A 23,844-nucleotide genomic window follows, 5' to 3' on the forward strand; every position below is an offset into this window, starting at 1 on the left:
GTAGGAGAAATGGATCACATTTCTTCTTGGTCCTGAATAAGGGAGAAGTTGGTTTCTGTGTGTCCTGGGCAAGCACTTCTCTTTAGATTTCAGTTTCGTCTTCTGTAAAATGAGGAGGCTGAACCAAATGGTTGATCTGTGGTCTTCTTCTTTTCCAAAATAAGATTTTTAATTTTAGAACACTTTCAGATTTATAGAAAAGATGCAAAGATAGTACAGAGAATTCCCAAATATTCCTCATCTGGTTTCTCCTATTATTAACTTCCTGTATCATCATGGCACTTTTGTCACAACTAAGAAACCAACGTTGATAATTACTATGAATTGAACTTGACACTTGATCTGGATTTTACCAGTTCTTCCCCAATGTCCTTTTTCTGTTCCAGTTCCAGGATCCCATCCTGGACAGGAAATTACATTCAGAGTCATGCTTCCCTAGCCTCCTTTAGTATGTGACAGCGTTCTCTCCTAGATGACCTTGACCGTTTTGTGTAGCACTGGTCAGCTTTTTTTGCACATTGCCCCTCAGTCTGAGTTCTGCTGATTTTCTCATGTTGAGACTGGAGTTATGGAGGAAGACCACAGAAGTGCCATTATCATCACATCATATCAGCGATACATACTATCATGTACATGTGGTCACTGATGATGTTAACCTTGGTCACTTGTCTGAGACAGTGTCAAGCTTCTACACTGTAAATAGTTACTCCATCTTTTTCTAAACTATACTAGTCTGTGGTCTTTTTGAGCTCTCATGTACCATGATTTTATTATGTTCCAGTCAGATTCCTTACCTGCCTGGATCAGTATGCTGGAGTTGAATCCATCACCCAAGAACGCATACTTGCAACGGGTAACTCAGCTGAAAATTTCCTTGGGACCCATTTCATACAAAATAGGGCTACCTGATAACTGTCCATTATGTTTCTTAAAATGAGACACTAACCACTTTCTGCTAACCTTTGTAGAAAGTACACTCTATAAGGAATGATGACTTTGCAAATCTTAGGGATGCTCCAATTTCTGGCAACCTTTTACCAAGAGAACCCAAAATCTACAGCTTCAAACCTCAGTGATCATGATGATGGAGACAAGGAAGTTAGCAGCTTTGGGGATGTAGGCAGGGAAAGGAGGGAAATTAATGTCCTACATTAAGTCAAAGGCTTGGAATTATGAAATTACGTGAGGTGTTTTGTTCTTTTTTGTTCTGCTATGCCGCTGTGTGAAGATGGCTGCTGAAATTTGCTTAGAGACCTGAGTGCCTCTAGATTGCTCTCTCTAGAAAAATGCAGATCTCTTCTAGGGCAGAAAAGCAGAGGGTGTGATTGGGCAAATGATCTTCTGCCTTTCTCCACTTCCAACATTGTTTTGGAAAGGCTAGCTTGAGGGGAGAGTTAACCAGGTGTAATAGTCATGACTAATGTTTGTTTATTGAGCATTTATAATGTGCCAGGCGTTTTTCCAGGTACATTACATGTACTGACCTACAAGGTCCTCACAAGAACTCTATGGGGAAGGTACTATTATCATGCACATTTTATGGTGAGAATACTGAGACACAGGGATTGAGTGATTTGGCCAAGACCACTCTGATACTAACTGTAGCAGAGCTGGGGTTTGAAACCAGACACCTTTGTTCCAGACTCCTTGCTCTTAACTACCACGTGACAGCTGGCTCCCTTTAGATAGACTGTAACCTCCAGGAGGGCAAGGGTTTTGTAACCAAGCAGTTACTGTTGTATTTTCAGAACCTATGACATAATCATCAGCCAACAAATAATTATTGCATGAAAGGAAGAGAAGGTTTGCAGATCCTGGTAATAAATCAAGCCCAAATGTTCGTGACTTTTCCAGAAGTACACTATCCTGGTGCCACCTCAGAAAACCCAGAACAAACTGGGTTATTTTAATCTTCTCCACTTTATTCTCTGCTTTCCCTCCATCTGATCAAATTGTGTAAAGCAGCTAAGAAGTCTTGATTACATACCCAGTTATAGTTTTCTACCACTCATCTGTTTTCCATGTTCTCATTTATGTCTCCTGACTCCCCAAACTCATATAAGCCCTGCTCTTTAATGCTAACTGTGAATAATCAAGTACATGGAAAGAGTCTTAAAATCTCAACATTTAAAAGTTTGCAGAAGAACACATAAACCGTGTATCTATGACTATGATGACATGATGCTAGATCAGAAGTGAGGTTTTTTTTTAATGTTTATTCATTTTATAGAGAGAGGGAGAGAGGGAGTACACGCAAGTAAGCAAGGGAAGGGCAGAGAGAGAGAGAGGGAGAGAGAGAATCCCAAGGAGGCTCCACGCTGTCAGTTCAGAGTCTGATGCAGGGCTTGACCTCACAAACCGTGAGAACATAACCTGAGCCGAAACCAAGAGTCGACTCTCAACGAACTGAGCCACCTGGGTGCCCTAGAAAAGTGATTTTTAAAGCACCAGCTACCACAGGCTGATGATATAAATCAATGAATTTATTTCCATTTTTATAATTTAAATACACAAAGGGCAAATAGGTAAGAGGAGGAGAGAGCTTCCATATAAGTCTATTCCTCAGTCTCCATATTTATGAGTTTCATCTGGACCTTTTAAAAGAATTTGGATAGGGGCGCCTGGGTGGCTTAGTCGGTTAAGCGTCCGACTTTCGCTCAGGTCATGATCTCGCAGTTCATGGGTTCGAGCCCCGCGTCGGGCTCTGTGCTGACTGCCAGCTCAGAGCCTGGAGCCTGTTTCAGAGTCTGTCACTCCCTCTCTCTCTGACCCTCCCCTGTTCATGCTGTCTCTCTCTCTCCTAGAAATAAATAAATAAAACATTTAAAAATAAATAAATAAATAAATAAATAAATAAATAAAAGAATTTGGATAGGGGCACCTGGGCAGTTCAGTCGGTTAAGCATCCGACTTCAGCTCAGGTCATGATCTCACAGTTCGTGGGTTCGAGCCCCACATCAGGCTCTGTGCTCACAGCTAACTCAGAGCCTGGAACCTGTTTCAGATTCTGTGTCTCCTTCTCTCTTTGACCCTCCCCTGCTCACACACTCTCTCTCTCTCAGAAATAAATTTAAAAAACATTAAAAATAAATAAATAAATAAATAAAAGATTTTGGATATAATTACAAATAAGCACTCAAACCAGCCTTCAGTAATGATGAAGTAATAGGCATAATTTGGACCAGAGTGAAGGGGAGAATTTGCGAAGCAGAAAATGAAGGGAAATGAAAAGAAAAAGAAAATTTTAAAGAATGAAAAAGTGCTGATTTCCTGGCTAAATTGATATTTTTGCTGCATTATTCATTAAATGAATTTTTTGAAAAAAAATTTAGCCCGTCATTATGCTGCTTATTCCTCTTGACTCTACAAAGCAAATAATAATGCAAAAGTAAGTAAGATTTGAGTTATGGAGAGCACTTATTGGTGCTGTGACTCGAGATGAAAACACTAAATAATTGTGTCTGTCTGATAAGGAATACACAGATGGGCCCGTTATGCAGCTGCAAATGGAGATCATATATTACACCTGTGATAAGGTACCCAAATAGACATGTTATTTATAAATATTGCTGCAGCCTGGGAATGGAAAATATAAAATACATAGTAAATGAAAGTTTTAAGATAATATAATATAGAACTGGGATATTAAAATGATTTATTACCTTGATAGAACCTTCTCTAGCCTCAATACTGGATAAAACTAGGACCGTACTAAGGCAAAAAAGGAAAAAAAATGTATGCTGCAAGAGAGAATAATATATTTCATTTAGGAAAGGAAATGTAGGGATTCAAACACGTGGCTCAACAAGAAAGGTATCCTCATTGCCTCTATTGTACTATCTCAGTCTTTTCTTTATTTGTCGTTTAATTTTACTGTTTCACCATGGCAGACTTGCAAAACGTGTTATGTAAACTGGTTCAAGTAAAAATGACTTTTTCTTTTGTTCTTTTTCTGCTTATTTTGTTTAAATTAGTGAAGTCGTTTCTTTGAAAAGAAGTTTTACCCGTCCCCAACACGACAGCTTTTCAGGCTTTGAAACATGTTCAAAGGGGATCTCAAAGCCATATTGACTCCATTCAAATTACTTTGAAAAGGAACACTTAAGTATGTTTTATTTATGTTCATGATGTAGTGCAAGCACAAATAGTATTTTTAGTAGAAAATGTATATGTACAACCATAGGAAAAAAGAGAACGTGAATGAAACTGCTGAGGCAAAAGTAAGGTACCATAAATAAACATGCATTGCTTTATTTAGTTCTTGGAAAATGCTTCCCCGAAAACTAATGGTTTTCAATCTTGCATGTAATCTGGTTATTACCTGGATAAAACCAAGATCTGAAGGTAATTTATCAAAGGGCTATAGTTCACTCATATACCAGTTTGGTGTTTAATGTAATGAAAATGGGATTTATTTTAAGATAGAAAGATAACCTGGTTTCTGTAATGTTAGCAGTCCCTGCATTTAATTCAAGTAGCATTTTTGCAGTGATGCCCCTTATTGCGGAAGCATCTCACTTCACACGATGTCCACTGAAGTATGGATCTGGCGAGATTACTTCCCATAGGAGTCAACTTGAAAGGCTGAAGTCATCAGGGGTCACCATCTGGGTAATGTACTTGGCATATTTTTCAGGAAGGGAACTATTCAACATACAAGTAGATCTGTAGCTCTGACAAGCTTTGGAAGTCAAGTGCAGAAGCAGTAGCATTCCTTAGCTTGAAGGAGCATGAAGCAAGATATGTAAGGGAACTGGTGGGGAAAATATTTGCTGACAGAAAGGAAAGACAAATTATCTTGAGAAATATCACATGCTTTCATCTTGCCACGATTTGAAACTTCTGACATCATCTGTCATGGACAGGATTTTGTTTGCGAGACAGATTTCAAATGTTCTAAATAGGTTTATTAGTAGAATTAGAAAATAACACCAGAAACTTCTTGCAACAAATAAATACAGTATCCTTAGCTGAATATGTGTACATTTTCGGATGCAAGATGAATTCCTTAAAAGCAAAGTTGTGTTTGCTTACACATACTGCAATTTCAAGGTTTACTTGTGTATCTAGTATCAAAGCACAATTTATCTTGTTACTAAGTGGGTTTTAATATTATCTATAAAAGAGTAGACAGAAAATACCAAAAGATACGGAATAACATGAAAGGTTTCATATCCTGGCAATAGCATTATAAAGATATTCCAAGAAATTTAACTGTCAAAAAAGTTCTTCCAAGCTCCCAAATTTTCTTGTTCAGATATTTTGAGGATACTTTTTTTTGACCAGTCAATTTCAAATTATGTCTTGGAGCTTTTGGGCAACTCTTTTGGACCCCCAGTCTCTTTCTTTGTTTCTTAAATTATTTAAATGTTATTTATTTTTGAGAGAGAGAGAGAGGCAGCATGAGCAGGGGAGGGACACAGAGAGAGAGGGAGACACAGAATCCGAAGCAGGCTCCAGGTTCTGAGCTGTCAGCACAGAGCTTGATACAGGGTTGAAACCCATAGATAGCAAGATCATGACCTGAGCCGAAGTGGGAAGCCTAGCCGACTGAGCCATTCAGGCGCCCCTGGACTCCCAGTCCCTTTTAATCAAGAGTTCTGTTTTATTTGCTTTATGTGTTTGGGGGCTATTCAGATTTCATTGCTGAATTGTTCTGCTGCTTTGAATTGTTTTGAAAAGTTTTATTTTAGGTAGAAAATAGTAATAAAAGAGAATGAATAAAACAATGCATCTCTTCATTCAGCTTTAAAAAAAGGTTTGTTGAGCATGTAGTGTTTTTTTATTATATAACAATACATGAATACATTATCATTATAAAACATTCTAACATTACCATGAAAATATTGAAGTTCCAGCTCCCCACTCTAAAGATCAATGGTTTGGTATCAATCGCCCCAGTTCTTTGTATGCATTTGCATATAAAGAGATACATACATATATATGTGTATACATATGTATATATGCTTAAATAGGATCATTGGACATGCATTGTTCTCCAGTGTTTCCTGTACAAATCTTAGAGCTCTTTTCATGTCGGTACATGTAGCTCAACCAGTCGTGTGCTGATAAATGTTTAACAACCAGCTATCTGTGCACCAAAAAAAAAAAAAAAAAAAATGGTTTGCAACATTTGCTCTTTCCGGGAGTGTTAAACCCACCATGGGTGATTTCAACTACCAACATGAAGTCGCTGAAGGTGGAATTGGGAGGACATGTGCACAGTGGGCACCAGAGTAAACTGGCTCCTGCACATCACTGAATCCGTTCTTTTTAGGATTTTTATTTTGAAATAAATTTAGGCTTACGGAACAGTTGCAGACATAGCACTGAATGCCCGTGTACCTGTCCCTCAGCTGGCAATATTAACGTCTTGCATAACCATAGTACAATTACAAAAAGGAAGAGATTAATGTGGGTACAGTGCTATTAACTCAGCTCAGAGTATAATACTGATTTCTCCAGTTTTTCCTTTTTTGTTCTGTTTCAGGATCTATCTAGGATCCCACCTTGGGTTTAATTGTCATGTCTTCTTAGCTTCCTCCAATCGGACAGTCTCTTGATAACAGTCCTTTTAATTCTTACGTAAGATTTCATAGTATGAGTATACCACTCTCTCCGAGATGGATATATTGGGAGTTCTGTTTATTTTACTATATTAACAAAGTCATTATGTTAACAATGCTGTGGTGACTTTTCTTGTACATACCTTTTATGCACATATGTTATTGTTTCTTTGGTAGATTCCTGGGAGCTGAATTTATTGGTCAGAAAGCATTCCCAATTTAAACTGTCATTGATCAGTGTCACAAAATTGCTTTCTAAAGCTCTTTTTACTACTGTCTAGTAAGATCGGTGTGTAAGCAGAGCACCTCCTGACTACCAGGCACCGAGTTAGGTACCAGAGAGAAAGATTAAGAAGACATGGATCCTGTCCTTTGAATACTTTAATAATGATGAGGCAGACATATAAATAGATACCTTCAATATAACATGGTGGGTCCTACGATAGGGTGCTAAAAGAGGAACATTATATCTCTTTGTGAAATGTTCTAGATAGTCAGGATTGGCTCTGTCCATATAAAAACAAAGCAAACCACATATGTAATTTAAAATTTCATAGTAGCCACATTAAAGATATAAAAAGAAACAGATGGGAATAATTAAAATTTTTATTTAATCAAATATATATCTAAAATATTTCAATATGTAATCAATATAAAATTGTTAATTGGATATATTCTATTTTTTCTTTTATACTAACTCTTTACCTCTGACTAGCCACAATTCAAATGCTTGATAGACCATGTGCCCAGTGGCTGCTATGTGGAATGGTATAGACCTAGATCATTCAGCACGTATGTCCTACATCCGCTTCTGAAGCTTTCCTATGGGAAAGTTTCGAAGGGAAATGGAATGAGGAAGTAGTATCAATTATAACTATTTAACTAGAGACCATCAGTCTAACTTAAGAGAAAGAAAGACCAACATCCTAACAGAGAGAGCAGAGAAGTAACTACTGAGAGACTCATAGCTTTTAGCCTAGAGAACTGTGCAAGAGCTTCTTCTCATAAAGTTAGCCTGCCTTGAGATCCAAGGTGCTTGATCGAGTTTGGCAATTGCAGATGGTGAGATATTCCATTTGTTACCTTTGTAATAAATTTATAATTTCAGCGCATAGCTCTTTGCAATTGAATAAACCAAGAAGGATAATGATTATAAAATGTACAGGGCTCGGCACTAGGGAATATTTGTTAGGAAGCACATTAGGGACTGCCATTCTTAATCAGTTAAAATGACATTATTCCCAGAATATCTGAATAGGCGTACACATTCTGTCCAGCTGTTGAATTTCAGTGAAGTGCGACATGGGACTGGTACTCCTCGAAAGATCTGGGTTGTGTCAGTCTCTACCCATTGAGGATGTATATTTTTATACATGTCTTTAGGAAGAATAACTTTGAACTTGGGGGTCAGGAGTACTTCTGTTAGATCTACTATAAATAACATTGATCATTTTAAAATGTATATTTCATTATGTGTGATTTTAGTTTCATTACTTTCTATTCACTTGTAAGATTTCTTAGTGACTAGTTGGTGAAGTTGGTTAGAGCACAGATCTAGCATTATCATGGGTGCAGTCCTTGAGTTTAAGTCCTATCACTCTTCTTTTTTTTTTTTTTTAAGTTTCATTATTTTGAGAGAGAGAGAGAATTCATAGGGGAGGGACAGTGAGAGACAGGGAGAGAGAGAATCCCAAGCAGGCTCTGCACAGTCAGCAAAGAGCCCATTGCAGGGTTTGAACTCGCGAACTGTGAGAACATGACTTGAGCCAAAAAGAAGAGTCCGACGCTTCACTGACTGAGCCACCCAGGTGCCCCTCTACCGCTCTTCATCATGACTGAGTTCCACTCATACTGGGATCCTTAGTGTTCCTCAAACATGACATACAAAACTTTATAGAGTTTTGCGTAATTGCCATTCCTTCCTCCTGGAAGGGTGAATATTCATATGGCTCCACTTCATTCAAAACTTGCTTCAAATATTACCTCCCCAAGAAGCTTTCCCTGACTAATCTTATTTCTTTTACAATAACCACCTGACATTATTCTATTTATTTGCTTCTTTGTTTCTACACAGCTATAGTATATTAATATATCATATTATTATATATTATATCATATATTTATTCATTGTCTGTATATGTTAACCCTCCACCCTCTCATATGAGTTCTGGGAATGTAGAGGTTTTTTAGAAAATTGTGTTCACTGCTGTAAACTTAAAAGAACAGTGCCTGGCACAAGTGGGCACTCAAAAATATTCATTGCATCAATATATGAATATAATTTAATACTGCTTGTTTTTCCATTACCAGTTATACCCTTAATTCTAGCCAGTTGGCTTATAATGTTTATACTTGGGTTTGGGGGACTTGCCTCCAAAGTGTGGCTATAGATACATAGCATAGATCTGGATGGGGACCTGTGAGAAGGTAAAGACTCTATCCTCATCCTGCATCCAAGGCAGACGTCTGATATGCAATCAGCGTGTCCTGGTTAGTCTATATTGTTGTTTAGATCCTGTTCCATATTGGTTGACCAGTACCTATGGTGTCCTGGCTGTTAAATATTTTTGTTGTTACCTTTGCCTATATTCCCAACATTCCCAATGTGCCAGCGTATGCTTTGAAAATATGTATTGAATGAATTAAGAAATACATCCCGATAATAGAAGTGGTGCCAGATCTTTCTAGTGGTGTATTAGTATGCCCCAAAGATCAACATGATTTTATTTATTGGTCTTAGTATGAATACAATATTATGTATTTCTAATAGAACTCCAAGACTGGAGTTAACTAGTTACCTTAGTCTACCCTGTACATACTTTCCTGACTTCCTTCCACAACTCCACATAAGGAAGTCCAGTTTGGAGGAGAGGAAAGACCAGTAGCCTTGCTATGGTACCCATAATCTGTAGCAAGTACAGATCTGTAGCAAGTACGTCACTTGCATTACGTATTGATACAAATATACATTACAAATAGCTTATAGCCTGGAAAAGACAAAGTAAACTTAAAAAATGATAAAGCTTTGCCACCCTCAAAGGGTATTCTACTAAATGTGCCCACACTTCTTTGTCTGTTTCGATCGACTGTTAGCAGTCCATTTCATTTGATGGTGAAAAATTAATCTTTGCCTTATTATTTTGAAGTGACTTTTCAGCACATGCATTTTCTCTGTCATTTTTGAGTGACTCAGGAAACTGGCTTAACTTAAAGTATATAAACTATCCCCTTTATCTTCAAAATGAAAACCACTATGCCTTTTGTTCTGTATAGCCAGTCTAATTTCACAAAAGTAACTGAACCAAGGGAACCAAACACATTTTCAGTATAGCTTTTAATATCCATAATTTTCCAATTATTTGGGGGGACAGAGTAGACCAAATTTTCTTTAAAAACTGGTAAACCCCTTTAATTGGAGTAAGTATGCTAACCAACCATACTTTGAGTCTTTTGGCAAGGAAGTCTGGGGAATGTCACTAATATAGCTTTATTAGCATGCCATGCTGTACCTTATTCAGAACCACTATCATTTGAGTTCCAATTGTTTCCAATAATTGCAAGAGAAATTCATCAGGCAGCACTGGCCTTAATCCAAAGAAAAGGGTAGAAACCAATTAAATGCTTAAAAGTTTTAAGGATAAATTAGAAGGTGGGTGTTAGAAATCTCTAGCTCCAACTAAAAGTGGATGAATGATTTTTAAATAGACTATCTGGCCAGCTTTCCTGTTCTCAGTTGTTAATCCATATACTATATATGAGTATTAGACATACAAATTAGCCCCTTTCACTCTGCCTAGAAACATAAAGAAAAATGTTAGATGGACTATGAACAGATCCACTTTTTTTTTCCCCTTTCAGTAAGATTTGGTTGCTGTTTAAAATTGCAGTGAGAAAACAGATTAAAAGATTTCCCCGGCTTCTGTTCTGGTTATTGTTTTCTCCCAACATTATCTGCCCTCAGTGACCTCATTCACTCTCACAATGTCAGCCATTGCCTCTGTGCATATATGATTCTGCAGTCTTGTTCTAGCCTTAATACTTCTCCAGAACTTCAAACCTCCAAAACTCGTGCATTGAACATTTCTATCTAGATAGCTCATTGGTCCCTGGAGACCAGCCACCTCCAAAGATGCATTCATTATATTTCCCGCATCACCCCACCTTGCCCCAAACCCACTGGTCATCAGTCGACAGATAGTTCAACTAGTCATCATTCAACAAACACATGTCCAGCACCAGTTATTTGCAGCTAGTGCTGGGCTAAGTGCACAGTCCCCTAACTCTATTAATCATTGCACTATGCTTTCAGTTATTCAGACGTCAAACCTTAACCATGTTGGGTTCATCACTTTCCCTCATTTTCTTCTGTTTTTGCCCCCTGCACACCTACATCCACGCCTGAGCATGTGGGTGCAAACACATGCACCCACACAGAGAACTTGTTACCAAACCCTGAGATGACATTTATGTGATTTCCCCTTAAGGAATTGCCTTCTTTGCATTCCCACTGCCACTGCCGTAATTGAGACGCTCATTATTTCTCACCTAGATTATTGCAATGGTCATCCCAATTTGCGTTCTTGCCAAATCCTTAGGCCTCCAGTTCATCGTGCTCCACACTAGTATTGGATTTATCTTCCCACAAAGGGTGCTCCAATGACATCATTTGTTTATCTAGAAGCCATCAGTGCTCCCCATTGCTATCAAATTAATCTTCCGGTGAAGAAAACTGATCATAACACTCATTTGCTCAGAAAATAGCCATGCCTCCCTGTTGCCTAATAAATTGAATCCAAATATCTAAGTGTGGCATTCACATGCCCACAATATGGCCCTAATCCTCCCTTCCACCTTTAACTTCCACTACTATCTGTACATAACTATACTCCAGCCAACGCCATCAACTTCCTTTGCCTCAGATGCATCCTGTGCTTTACAAAGTCATATTTTGTTCAACCTGTCACCTTACCCTACCCATTGCTGTCAGCTGTCAAACCTCTATACCTTCTTTAAGGCTCATGTCTAATCCTGCTTCCTTCATCAAAGCATCCCCGATTTGCCCAGCCAATTGTAATCTGTTGTTCCTTTAAACCACTTATTTTTTATAAGTTTTTATTTTAATTCCAGTTAGTTAACATACAGTGTAATATTAGTTTCAGATGTACAATTTGGTGATTCAACACTTAACATACAACACCTGGTACTCATCACAAGTGCCCTCCTTAATCCCCATCACCAGTTAACCCATTCCCCCACCCACCTTCTCTCTGGTACCATCAGCGTGTTGTCTATATTTAAGAGTCTTTCTTCGTTCGCATCCCTCTTTTTTTCCCCCTTTACTTGTTTGTTTTGTTTCTTAAATCCCACATATGAGTGAAATCATGTGGGATTTGTCTTTCTCTGACTTATTTCACTTAGCATAATACTCTCTGACTCCATCCATGTCACTGTGAATGTCAAGATTTCATTCTTTTTCATGGTGAGTAACATTACGTTGTATGTATACCATATCTTTATCCATTCATCCGTTGATGGACACTTGGGCTCTTTCCATAATTAGGCTATTGTAGATACTGCTGCTATAAACAAGCGGGTGCATGTGTCCCTTTGAATGAGTGTTTTTGTATTCTTTGGGTAAATACCCAGTAGTGCAATTGCTGGATTCTAAGGTAGTTCTATTTTTAAGTCTTTGAGGAACCTCCATACTGTTTTCCAGAGTGGCTGCCCCAGTTTGCATTCCCGCCAACAGTGCAAGAGGTCTCCCCTTTCTCCACATCCTTGCCAACACCTGTTGTTTCTTGTGTTGTTGACTTTAGCCATTCTGACAGTTGGGAGGTGATATTTTATTCCTAGGTTGCAAGGGTGGTTTAATATTTGCAAATTGATAAACGTGATACGCCGCATTAATAAAAGAAAGAATAAGAACCATATGATCATTTCAATAGATGGAGAAAAAGCATTTGACAAAGGACAACATCCATTCATGATAAAAACCCTCAACAAAGTAGATTTAGAGGGAGCATACCTTAACATAATAAAGGCCATATATGGAAAACCCACAGCTAATATCATCCTCAATGAGGAAAAACTGGGAGCTTTTCCCCTATGGTCAGGAACAAGATGGATGTCCACCCTCACCACTGTTATTGAACATAGTACTGGAAGTCCTAGCCTCAGAAATCAGACAATAAGCCACTTCTTTTATTTTTTTCAATATTTAGTAATGGTTCTTTTCTTTGAAACCAGAAAATAAACCCTTTCTCTTAAAACAAAAATTCCTTTTCTCCCACATGTCAGACATCGCCAATGTTCACTGTAATAATTATCAACAATACAGAAATCCTAAAGAAGGAAATTAAAATCCACTGTAGGTCCCCATGTTGTGAACACGTTGCTGTATGCCCTCCCAGCCCTCTCTCTCCAGACATCCACATGTCTACACACACGCACATTATAGATCATACCGTTTGGACTGCCTAGTAGCCTGATGTTTTTCATTTGATGCATCATAATTATTCCCATGCCAGTTCAGAGTCCTCTGCAACATGATTTAATAGCCATGTAATCTTGTATTATTTATAATATCATCAGTTATTTCATTAATCTCGTTTGATGAATATTTAGATTGATCATAACTTTCTACTAGTTTTTAAATGTTACAATGGATAGCCTTGTAGTAGGTACACATTCGTAATTCATAGAAATGGAATTGTGGGCTAAAAGGGTAAGCCAGATTTTAAAGTTTTTTGATAAATGGTGCCACATTACCCTCCACAAAGGTGTTTTTTTTTTTAATACTCTCGTGAAGAGTATATGAGAGTGCCCATTTTCCTGCACTCCGATCAACACAGGTATTTTTTAATCCTCTGATTGCAGGTGAACGTGTATCACGACAGTTATTCTGCATACCTTGTACTTATTTTATACTCGTATTACTTCCAGCTCCTACCCTAATAGGCATCTATATTTTAACATCCGCAGCAGCTGTCACAGGACTTTATGCATTCTGGGCACTCAGGAAACATTTCCTGCATTGAATTAAATCGGAGCCATAGCTAAGGCCTCCCATGTTCTCACGATAGCCTGTCTACCATTACTCTGCAATTTCCATATACAAACTAGAGTTACAACTAAGGGACACGGGAGAGGAGGGGCTGACAGCGCGGAGGAGCAGCCCCCAATCCAACTGTGGATGCTTAACTAATACCCCAACGTCTGTCACTGGGAGAGCTACAGCCTCAAAATTTTAACAATAGCTACTTAGGAAAGTAGCTACACATGTAATGTAGGTATAACGTGCAAGCTGGTTGGCCTAACTAAATGGAAACCGGTCATGGCATTTTTAGGTGGAAAGGGACAGCTGGCTTAGAGACCGTGTCAGCAAGTCTGGAATAAGTTCATGTGTGGCTTGTTTTCTTGCAGCAGTGCATTTGTTCGGCCTGACATGGCAGCTGCAACCAGTTGAAGGACAGCTCTATGAAAATGGAGTTAGCAAAGGGAACAGAGGGACCGAATCCATGGATACTACTTACTCTCCAATTGGAGGAAAAGTTTCCGATAAATCAGAGAAAAAAGGTACAGTGATCAAAATGGTTGATTTATTGATTATTGATTACTTTGCTTCTAATTTGGTCATTAGAGCCAAAGCTGGGATGGTTTCACTTCACATTAAATTTCATGATCACTCGAAAGAAGTACACTACGTGGACAGAATAAATACATGTAAATGTCTTATGAAAGCAAATTTTCCTTTCTCTAGTGCCTTGAGTATAAACCAATTAAACTTTTCAAATATGTAGGCAATTTTGAAAATAGATAAATATTTACAGGATGGAGGTTTCAATACAATGGAAATTGCATTTCGCATATAACTACCCTGAAGCAACATGGGATTTTGATTAAGTTCTCTGTGTCCAAGCCCAGCATTTATATATAACATTTTACAAAGGGTATATGGAAATTTCTTCTGTTTATAATAAGAAAAAGCCTTTTATGCTTAATATAAGGGTGAATGTTTATGTCAAAGTGGGGGAACATGAATTCTTTTCTCGTTGGGGAACACGAATTCTTCATTGTTGGAGAAAAGAAAAAAGCACTTTGAGTACTGGTTAAATTGAACCAACATGAGCTTGAGCTACCAGACTTATTTACAATAAATGTCACAGGACCAATATTCCCAACATCTTATTCGCGCTGAATGATCTTAGTCTCAATATACAAGTATTGAAAATAGCTAAAAGTATGTATGATGATTTCTTTTGAAATAGGATTCTGTACACAAGGACTCAAACAGTGTCACATTACAGGATGGCCTTCAAAAGCAGAAATTGCAAACAAAACATATAGCTAGCAGAATCCTAGATGTCTTTAGGAGATCACATATAAACAGATGAATGAATGAATGATCCAAACTCTACCCTCAAGAAGCTTACAATTTTAGGGGCGCCTGGGTGGCTCAGCTGGTTGAATGTCCGACTTCGGCTCACGTCATGGTCTCACGGTTCGTGGGTTCAAGCCCTGCGTCGGGTTCTGTGCTGACAGCTAGCTCAGAGCCTGGAGCCGGCTTCAGATTCTGTGTCTCCCTCTCTCTCTGACCTTCCCCCACTCCGGGTCTGTCTCTCTGTCTTTTTCTGAAAAATAAATAAATATTTTAAAAATTAAAAAAAAAGAAGCTTACAATTTTATAGGTGTGGTAAGACAGTCCTTTTTTGGTTGATTAGTTGCAAACAAGATTGTAGTTGAGTTACTCATCTTGACTTTTGTTTTTAGTTTCCTTTGGGGGGTTATTTGTGGGATCTGCTCTGTTTTGTTTTTGTTTGCTTTTGAAAAAGCAATTCTTCTTTGGTCTATGCTTCAATAAAAATTCATGCTTAGGTTTCAGGAAAACACTATGATTTGTCCTAGTTTTCGATTCACGATGCAGTTTACTTTATGTCCTTGTTTAGAAGTACTGTCTATAGCGTGGGCTGACCTTTCACAGCAATTTTCATTGTTGCTACTGAGAGTGGCTGAGGGTAGTACAAGGGTCAGAGATGACAGAGGAAAGGATCTGAGTACATTTGGACATGGACTTTTTCTCTCTTACCTTCTTTTCTACTGTTTGATTCCTTTATATCTGCAAGTGCAAGAGCCACCATGGGGTGCCTTTGGGGTATCTTGCCACCACACTTGAAAATCATGAATTATCTATTTGAAGGAAATGAAACATGCAAGACAGAAGGTCATTACATAGTTATTATCAGAGCATATTCACTTTTTATGCTAATTCAGATATCATTAATTCCCTTCCACAAAGTACAGTTGACCCTTGAACCACATGGGTTTGAACCACACAGGTCCTCCTATATGCAGACTTTTTCGTTAAAGACAACACAGTATTGTACATGTACTTTCTCTTCCTATGGCTTTCTTACTAACATGTCTCTTCTCTAGCCTACTCTGTTGTAGGAATACAGTATATATTACATGTAACATACAAAATATGTGTTAATCAACTGTTTATGTTATTGGTTAGCCTTCTGCCTAACAGTGGACTGTTAGTAAAGTTTTGGAGGAGTCACAAGTTACATAAGAATTTTTGACTGCATGGGGTTGGGAGAGCGTGGACTGGTGCCCTTCACCCCAGCATTGTTCAAGAGTTAGTTGTAGCTTGATGATGATGACTGAAATTCATTAAATAATTAATTAACCATGTGTCAAGAATTGCTCCATCCACTTCACAGGTTTATATCACAAAGGTAACATTATAGTCCTCGTTCTCCAAATTAAAAACAAACAAACAAACAAACAAAAAAAAAACAGGCACAGGGAGGTTAAGTAACTTGCCCGAGGTCACAGAGCTAGAAACTGGTGGTATGATTTCAGAGCCTTGTCTCTGTACTTTACTGAAATCTACACACAAAACATATGTGAAAATCACACAAAACACTTTACCCAGTGAAAGCAAATCCTGAGTCTATCGTGATGCCGTTTTAGAAAAATTCTGTACACCCATATTTTAATGTGTTGTGACAAGTTTCATAAATGAAAAATGCTTTTAAGTTTCTGCTCAAATATAACAACAAACAGGCCAAACCAATTTCAATTTAATACTTTATTAAGAAAAATCATTAAGGGTTGATGCCATATATACCAAGTTGTTATCTTAAACTGACTTTTTATGGCAGTCTGAACAAAACCCTAACTGTGACTGCACATCATAGTTCTGCTATATTAGGTCTTTACCGCATATCACTCACTGAGTAAAAACATAGCCCCTGTTTTATAATGCCATGTGTATACTAAACCAAACCTTGCAGAAGATGTAATATACTATAAGGATATTTTCAACTGGTCAGCTGTATCCTTTTATGATTTTCTAGACACCACACACCCCATAAATATAGTAGTAGAAGCTTGTCTTAATGATGCTCTGTGCATTAAAATATAAAACTAAAAACCAGATAATCCTTTTTTTGTTGTTTTCCTTACTCTCCTAAAGGATTGGGCATTGTAGCATTGTGGTTAAGAGCCTAGGGTCTGGAGTCAGACGGACCTGGCTCTGAATATTGACCATGCTATTTACTGGCTCTCCACCCTCGGGCAATGAATTGACACAACCTTGCTGAACCAGTATCCTCATCTGCAACATGAAGATGACAATAATAGTACCTGTCTCAAAAGTTGGTTGTGAAGAATAAGTGAGATAATGGTTGTAAAGCATATAGCGCAGTGCCAGACACATTGTTTAGTTGAGCAGTAATTATGACCAAATGATTGGTAAATTACCTTGAGTTTATTGACATCCTATTGGGTACTGTATTGATCCTGCTTTCAAAGTAGTATCAGCTTTTCCATGGATGATGGCCTTCTTGGGATTTAGATGTTTTCTCTTTTTTAAGCTTGATCCCTCTTAACAATTTAGCATCTAATATTTTGTAATTATCATCACCTTCACCATCAAAGTGATGGATGAAATAGAATGGCACCAAAAAAAATCAAATTCTACTGGAATTGGTTCCCCATGACCAGTAGTTATATATATCAGCTTCTCCTTAAGAGATTAAAGAGTTTTCTCACTACTTAGATTTCCAAATGAAATAAAAAAGAATATTTGATTATAGACATTTAGTATGCTAACATTTTATTTTTGAAATTTCTTTGAATAATTTGAATGGAATTTCCAAAAGAAGACTCAAGTCACTGCCACATATTGGAATCTACCAGAAAGACCAGCTTGTCAGTTGTTCAATAAACATTAATAGGATTGAAAGCCCCTACTACCTTAGAAACTTACAAACTAGTCATAAGTCTTTCTCTTCAATTAATAAACATTACGTAACATCTACTTTTTTTTTTTAATGAGCTATCAGCACAGAGCCTGACATGGGGCTTGAACTCACAAACTATAAGATCGTGACCTGAGCCAAAGTCAGGCACTTAACCGACTGAGCCACCCAAGTGCCCCATAACAACTACTTTAAACAGAGCAGGGGATAGAAAAGATGAAAAGACTTAGTCCCAGACCTGAGTCATATGACATCCATAAATTGACCTAAAAATAATTACAATGCAGTTTATCAACTAATATGGTATGTTAAAATCTTAAATATTATCAAATCCAACATCTTTATTTAAAGACGAAGAAACTGAGGTCCAGAAGGGTCAAGAACACACAGAGAACACACAGACGGCGTTTGAGTCCCCCACTTCTGTTTTCTCATGTTATTAAAATAATGTAACACAAACTAAACATATAAATTGCTAAAGAGGTTTTCTAAGGAAGTATCAAGTGCAAAAACTAACAAGTAGGGAAATTGATTTTACTCAGGCTATTGCAGTAGGGAAAGCATTCCAGATCGAAGATCAGAGTGTCCGAGCAAAGTGGATTTTGCCTTTCTGTGAGGAGTGGATAGGAACATGTGGGAATCCAGGGAAGTCTCAGTCAGACAACTGAACAGGAAATGTTTGTGTCTGTGTCTAGCTAGTTGAAGGAGAACAAATAGTTCTAATTTCGGCTAATTATTTATGAGACAAAGAACAGGCGGTTGGAACGTCTGTATTTGGTCTTTCAGCAGGTTCCAGCAAAAAGGGAAAGGTCTGTGTTTCGCCTTGTTATAGGTAAACCAAGGAGTTTTATGCAGTTCTTATGGGAGCATTGAGAAAGGGTGGACAGAGCTGTATCTGTAAGTCACATGGGAAAGGGTTTTTAACGAAGTCATTTTTGTTTTGCAGTAAGCCATTTCCCAAAATAAAAGAGTAAGAGGATTTCAAAAAACAAAAATGTTGGAAAGATTTCTTCTTTTATATACTTATTTATTTATTTATTTATTTATTTAGGGAGAGAGAGAGCCAGAGAGAGAGAAAGTAGCGTAGGGGCAGACCGTGGGAGAGAGAAAATCCAAAGCAGACTCTGTGCTGAGCACAGAGCCCAACATGGGGCTCAATCTCACAAACCATGAGATCATGACCTGAACCATAATCAAGAGGCAGATTCTTAACCAACTAAGCCACCCAGGCACCCTAAATGTTGGGAGGATTTCTTAACCAGCAGTTTTCCAGGAGCATAGGGCTGAGGTCAAGTCCAACATTGTCAGCAGCCATCTGAATGAAGAAGTTTCTCCGGTCGTGGAGGGTACTGAATTCCTGCAGGTCGGATGCCAACATAGAGCACGGGAACAAACAGGGTGGGTGGACAGAACTAAAGGACGCTCAAGTCAGCCTTTATCTCTGTTACAATAGTTGTAAATGTCTGGCCTTGGAAGAAAGTGGCATTTCTTTTAAATTCATTCTACAAGATCTGTCTCCACAAAGTTGAAGTGGGAAAAAACAAACGGTATTTTCTAGTCCAATGTGTGCTGAATATATGACCATGTAAACAACATATAGGTACCCCGTCGGTACCTGGGTGGCTCAGTCAGCGGAGCATCTATCTCTTGGTTTCAGCTCAGGTCCGTGATCTCAGTTTGTGAGATCGAACCCTACATCAGGCTCTGCACTGACAGCAGGAAGCTTGCTTTGGATTCTCTCTCTCCTTCTCTCTCTGCCCCTCCCCTGCTCATGCTCTCTCTCTCTCTCTCTGTCTCCATCTCTCCCTCCTCCACTCATTATCACTCTTTGTCTCTCTCAAAATAAATAAATAAACTTAAAAAAGAACAACTACAGCATATAGCTGCTTCATATGACACAACTTAAGCCTATCACGAAGATGCTTTAACCCAGACCATGCAATGACTATAGCTGCACCTCTCTGGGCTCCAGTTTCTTATCTGAAAAATAAGGGAGTTGGCTTTGTATGGGTTGAGAAATAATTTTTCCTCTAACCTTCTAGGCTCTTGGCTGAGGCCACCACCCACCTGCGGCTGTAATAAAAAGCCAGATTAACAGGAGGAGGGGAAAAAACGAAGAAGTTTAATAACATGTATGCCCCCTGCATACACAAGAGAGACCCAGGAGAACTGAGTAACTCCTGGGGTGGCCCAGGCCGCCACTTAAAATAGCATCTCCAGCTAAAGACAAAAGATGTTGGGAGTAGGGAGCTCAGGTATGGGGTCCTGACAGGCAAAGCATGGTGAGCGAGAGTATGGTTGGTACACAGATTTAAGTCCTTGCCTTCTCCAATTGTTAAGAGTTTCTAGAAATGTAGGCACATCTTTCTGGTACAGAGAGGGAGCCACGCTTACAGATGGAGACTTCCTTATGAATGTAAATTTCCCTTGCAAAAGGGTAACTTCTATGCAGGTTTTCTACGTGTGCTGTTTCTTCAAAATGATCCTTATGCCAAAGAATCATACTGTGGGGTGGCAAATTCGGCTCTCCTTCAGCTTTAAACCCTTTGGGGAGTGGAGAAGAGAGAGCCGGCAGTGAAACACATTTTACAAATTAAATCTTACCCAGAAAGCACAAATGTAAAACAGATAAAAGCCACATCTCTCCAGATAAGGTGGGGGATGTCAGAGTCCTGCCACACCTCCCCTACCTAGTCTCTCCCTTCCCTTTCTTTGTCTTCCATTCTCCTCCCAGCTGCTGAAACTTTGACAAACAAGGGGTGATGCTCTGGAGGACTGCCTTATCTCTAAGGTCCCCTCCAGCTGTGTACATTCTGCGTCAGTGAATTCGAATTCTGCAGTTAAGGAAGAGCAATTAGCCATTCCAAGTAAAAGTGGACCTGTTTTTGCAAAAGGGGAATATACTCTTGGAAAGTGGTTGAAATGCATGTCTGTAAAATTTGTAACCACTTTGCCATTTAAAGTTCTTGCCAAGAATTCTGTTGTAATTCACATAATTAATTCCCAGTTTTCTGCCTTATAAGTTTGGATTTTTGACATGTATGTAACAATAAGAGTCTGCACTTAGAGAGCATTTACAATTTCAAAATACTTTAATGCCTTTTCTCCACATAACAGTTTCATGCTGCAGCAGCTATTGTTAGCCTTGTTTTACACCTGAAAAGGAAAAAACAAGAAGGTTAAGAGACTGGGCTTGCATAATAGACAGAATTACAGGCAGAGCTGAAATGAGGATCCAGTCTTTCCTTAGTGATAGCTCAATACCCTTCTTTGAGTCTTTTCTTTCTTCTTTTAAAAATTCTTTTCTCAAGGCCAATTGTTTAAGTAACAGCTGTCTTGATTAATGCATGAATGTATGCGGTCAAATGTGTATCTTTTCAATAAGAGTACTTTGCAAACCTTACATTTCCCTCCAAAGATCTAGGTTCAGCAAGACTATCTCTCCTCCTTAAAGCAGCGTGCGCGCGCGCGCACACACACACACACACACACACACACACACACACACCTTGGGAATTGAAAGTTAACAGTACAAATGTACTTTTCATGACCTCCTTTCATTGTAGACCTAGCTGGAGAGGGGTGTGCGTGTGTGTGTGTGTGTGTGTGTGTGTGTGTGTGTGTGTGAGATGCTTGTTTTTTTTGGCTTTGTTTTTTTTGGAGTGTTTTGTTTTACCTGTTACATATTTATATTGGAGGCAATTTATTCAATGACAATTGTGGACCTTGAATAAAAGCTTGAACTCGAAATTTACTTACCATTTCACTTGATATTTATTTCACAGGCCCAGTCAGTAGGTAAAGATTCATTTTGTGGTCCAAAAGTAAAGAATTGCACCAACCCCACCCAGGTAATCACTGTGCGTTCAGTCGGAACGGTCCTGCAGTATAATTCTGTGGTTCTTCAATATTGGTTCATAGGACGTGTGGATATTAAAATGCACTCAGCTGCCCTTTGAGTCAACCCATAGTTTCAGTATCTTTTACTTAAAGGATATTAGAGCCCAGGACATTGTGGTGGAATTGGGAATAATTCATACAAGCACAACAAACCACATGAATAAAATAGTAGTAATGCACTAACAAAGACAACAATGTTGGGAGTGTAACATTATTATTTTTAAAGATTGATGGCAAATTACAGTAAATGTTTCCTATAATGCTATATAGATGTTTCTCTAATACAAGGTTTCAGGGGGCCCAGCTAGAGTGCTGCAGCTTGTTTTCAACTATATTAAATCACTTTATCAATATACTTCAGTTTTAACAAAAGCTTTTCTAAAGCATACTGGAGACCTGACTTCTAAAACAGATTTATGGAAAGGGTTCACTATGCTAAAAGGCAAACTTATTTACAGTATAAAAAATTCATGTTAAATGTTCTCGGTCATATATGTTTAATGTTTCATTCTTGTTTCATTTTAATCCTCATTTTACTTTTGTTTGTTTGTTTAAGTAATACGCACCTTTCCTGTGAGGCCGCGCAGAACGAGTCTGCCCTGTAGGCCCTCTAGCCTAGTAGTGTACGGCCGACAGGGGCACTGAGTGGTGTGCTAGGGAATTGCAGATTGAGCCTCCTGGAATAGTCCTTCAAAAGCCAGGGGTTCTTCCCATAACATCTTTATAACATCTTTGTTTTGGGGGGAGAAATGGTGCGTTTAAGAAATTTACGAACCATGTGTAGATCTAATTCTCCTGAGTATCTGTCTATATCATCCAGCCTATATTATTTTGGGAGGAAATTCAAACATTTACTAGCTTTTGCATGAAGTCAAAGGTGATTCTAGTATGGTAAATTTCCTTTTAAAATAAAATCCTAGAGTTGTAGGATTTGACACACAAGTCTGGGTTTCCCTTTGTATAACTTTTGCCATCCCATAGATGATATTCACATGTCCCTTTTTAGCCTTCACTTTTCTAATACCCTGAGCCTTAGGCTTTACTGCTGAACTCTTGTAATTCTGTTTTCCCTTAGTCATTTTGCTTGCCCTTTTCTAAGTCCATTGTATACCCCACCAAAGGTATCTTGACCAGAACTGTACACAGACACCGTATTCGCATCGCCAGTGGTTCAGAGAGATGGAAGAATAAATGTAAAAAAGTTATATTGTAGGAGAAATGATTCCTGATCACCCCAAACTCTCCATTCAAATAACATCAAGGGAATTAAAAATGAAATCTTAGTATCCACAAGCGTAGAAGTTCATGATGTTTAATGCTAAATGAGTCAAGATGCTATTTTCACTGTACTAAGTACTGTGGAAAGTTCACAAATGAAGCAGAAGGCATGGCATTTGCCCTTGAGAAAGATCCTGTTCGATAGGAGAGCAGGAGGAAGTGTGCATACATGCACACACAATGCAAAATCACATGCAACCAACTGTTGTACGGAAATAGAAATGAGATGGTTAGGTGATTAAGAGGCTTAAAAGAAAAAAGATAAATAGATGATTGTTATTATAGAAGTAGTTTGAGCTGGGCCTTGAGACACAAGAAAAAAATCAATCCAAGTTGACCTTAAAGAGTGCGTATTTAGGAGAATGGAATAATAGAGTAGTGGGGAGAAATGCAGATGGTAATAGCCTAAGTGGTAAATGGATAATGAAGCAATAGAGGCAGCAGATGGAGACAGCTTGGCAAGGAAAGGAAGGAGATAAATAATATGATAACAAGATGAAGGGGCAGTTGGGTCATCTTATTTTTTTTTTTTTTTAAAGAGACATTTGTGCTTGTGTGAAGACAAAGAATAAGAAACCAGTAGAGAGGGAGACATTGAGGATGCCAGTAAGGAAAGAGATAGTGAAGGACCAAAGTCTTAACAGGAGAAGAGAAGAAGAAGGAGCCTCAGAGAGAAACTGAGGCACCAAATTTTATGGCACACTGAGTATGCGCAAGGCATTTTGATATTGCAGAAGGGAGAGGTAGGAGTTCCAAAAGAAGACACAGTAAGTGTTCAATACATGCTACTATCGATCGTGCTAAGTATGACTATTGTTGTTACTATTAGTGCT

The 23,844-nt window shown here is 38.4% G+C and overlaps 1 protein-coding gene across 3 annotated transcripts in view; it reads left to right on the forward strand.

Annotated features, from left to right (window-relative positions):
• Positions 1–23,844, forward strand: part of TENM1 (teneurin transmembrane protein 1) — a 560,608-nt gene that overhangs the window by 262,444 nt on the left and 274,320 nt on the right. For 2 of the 3 annotated variants that reach the window (XM_039238819.1, XM_039238821.1), the window contains exon 6: positions 13,989–14,141. In XM_039238819.1, the coding sequence (XP_039094750.1) occupies positions 13,989–14,141 (153 nt within the window). The remainder of the gene's footprint in view (positions 1–13,988; positions 14,142–23,844) is intronic. The other variant, XM_039238820.1, reaches the window with a different exon arrangement.

The sequence above is a fragment of the Hyaena hyaena genome, unplaced genomic scaffold (assembly GCF_003009895.1).
Source record: "Hyaena hyaena isolate Hyena2069 unplaced genomic scaffold, ASM300989v1 scaffold_147, whole genome shotgun sequence".
Lineage (NCBI taxonomy): Eukaryota > Metazoa > Chordata > Mammalia > Carnivora > Hyaenidae > Hyaena > Hyaena hyaena.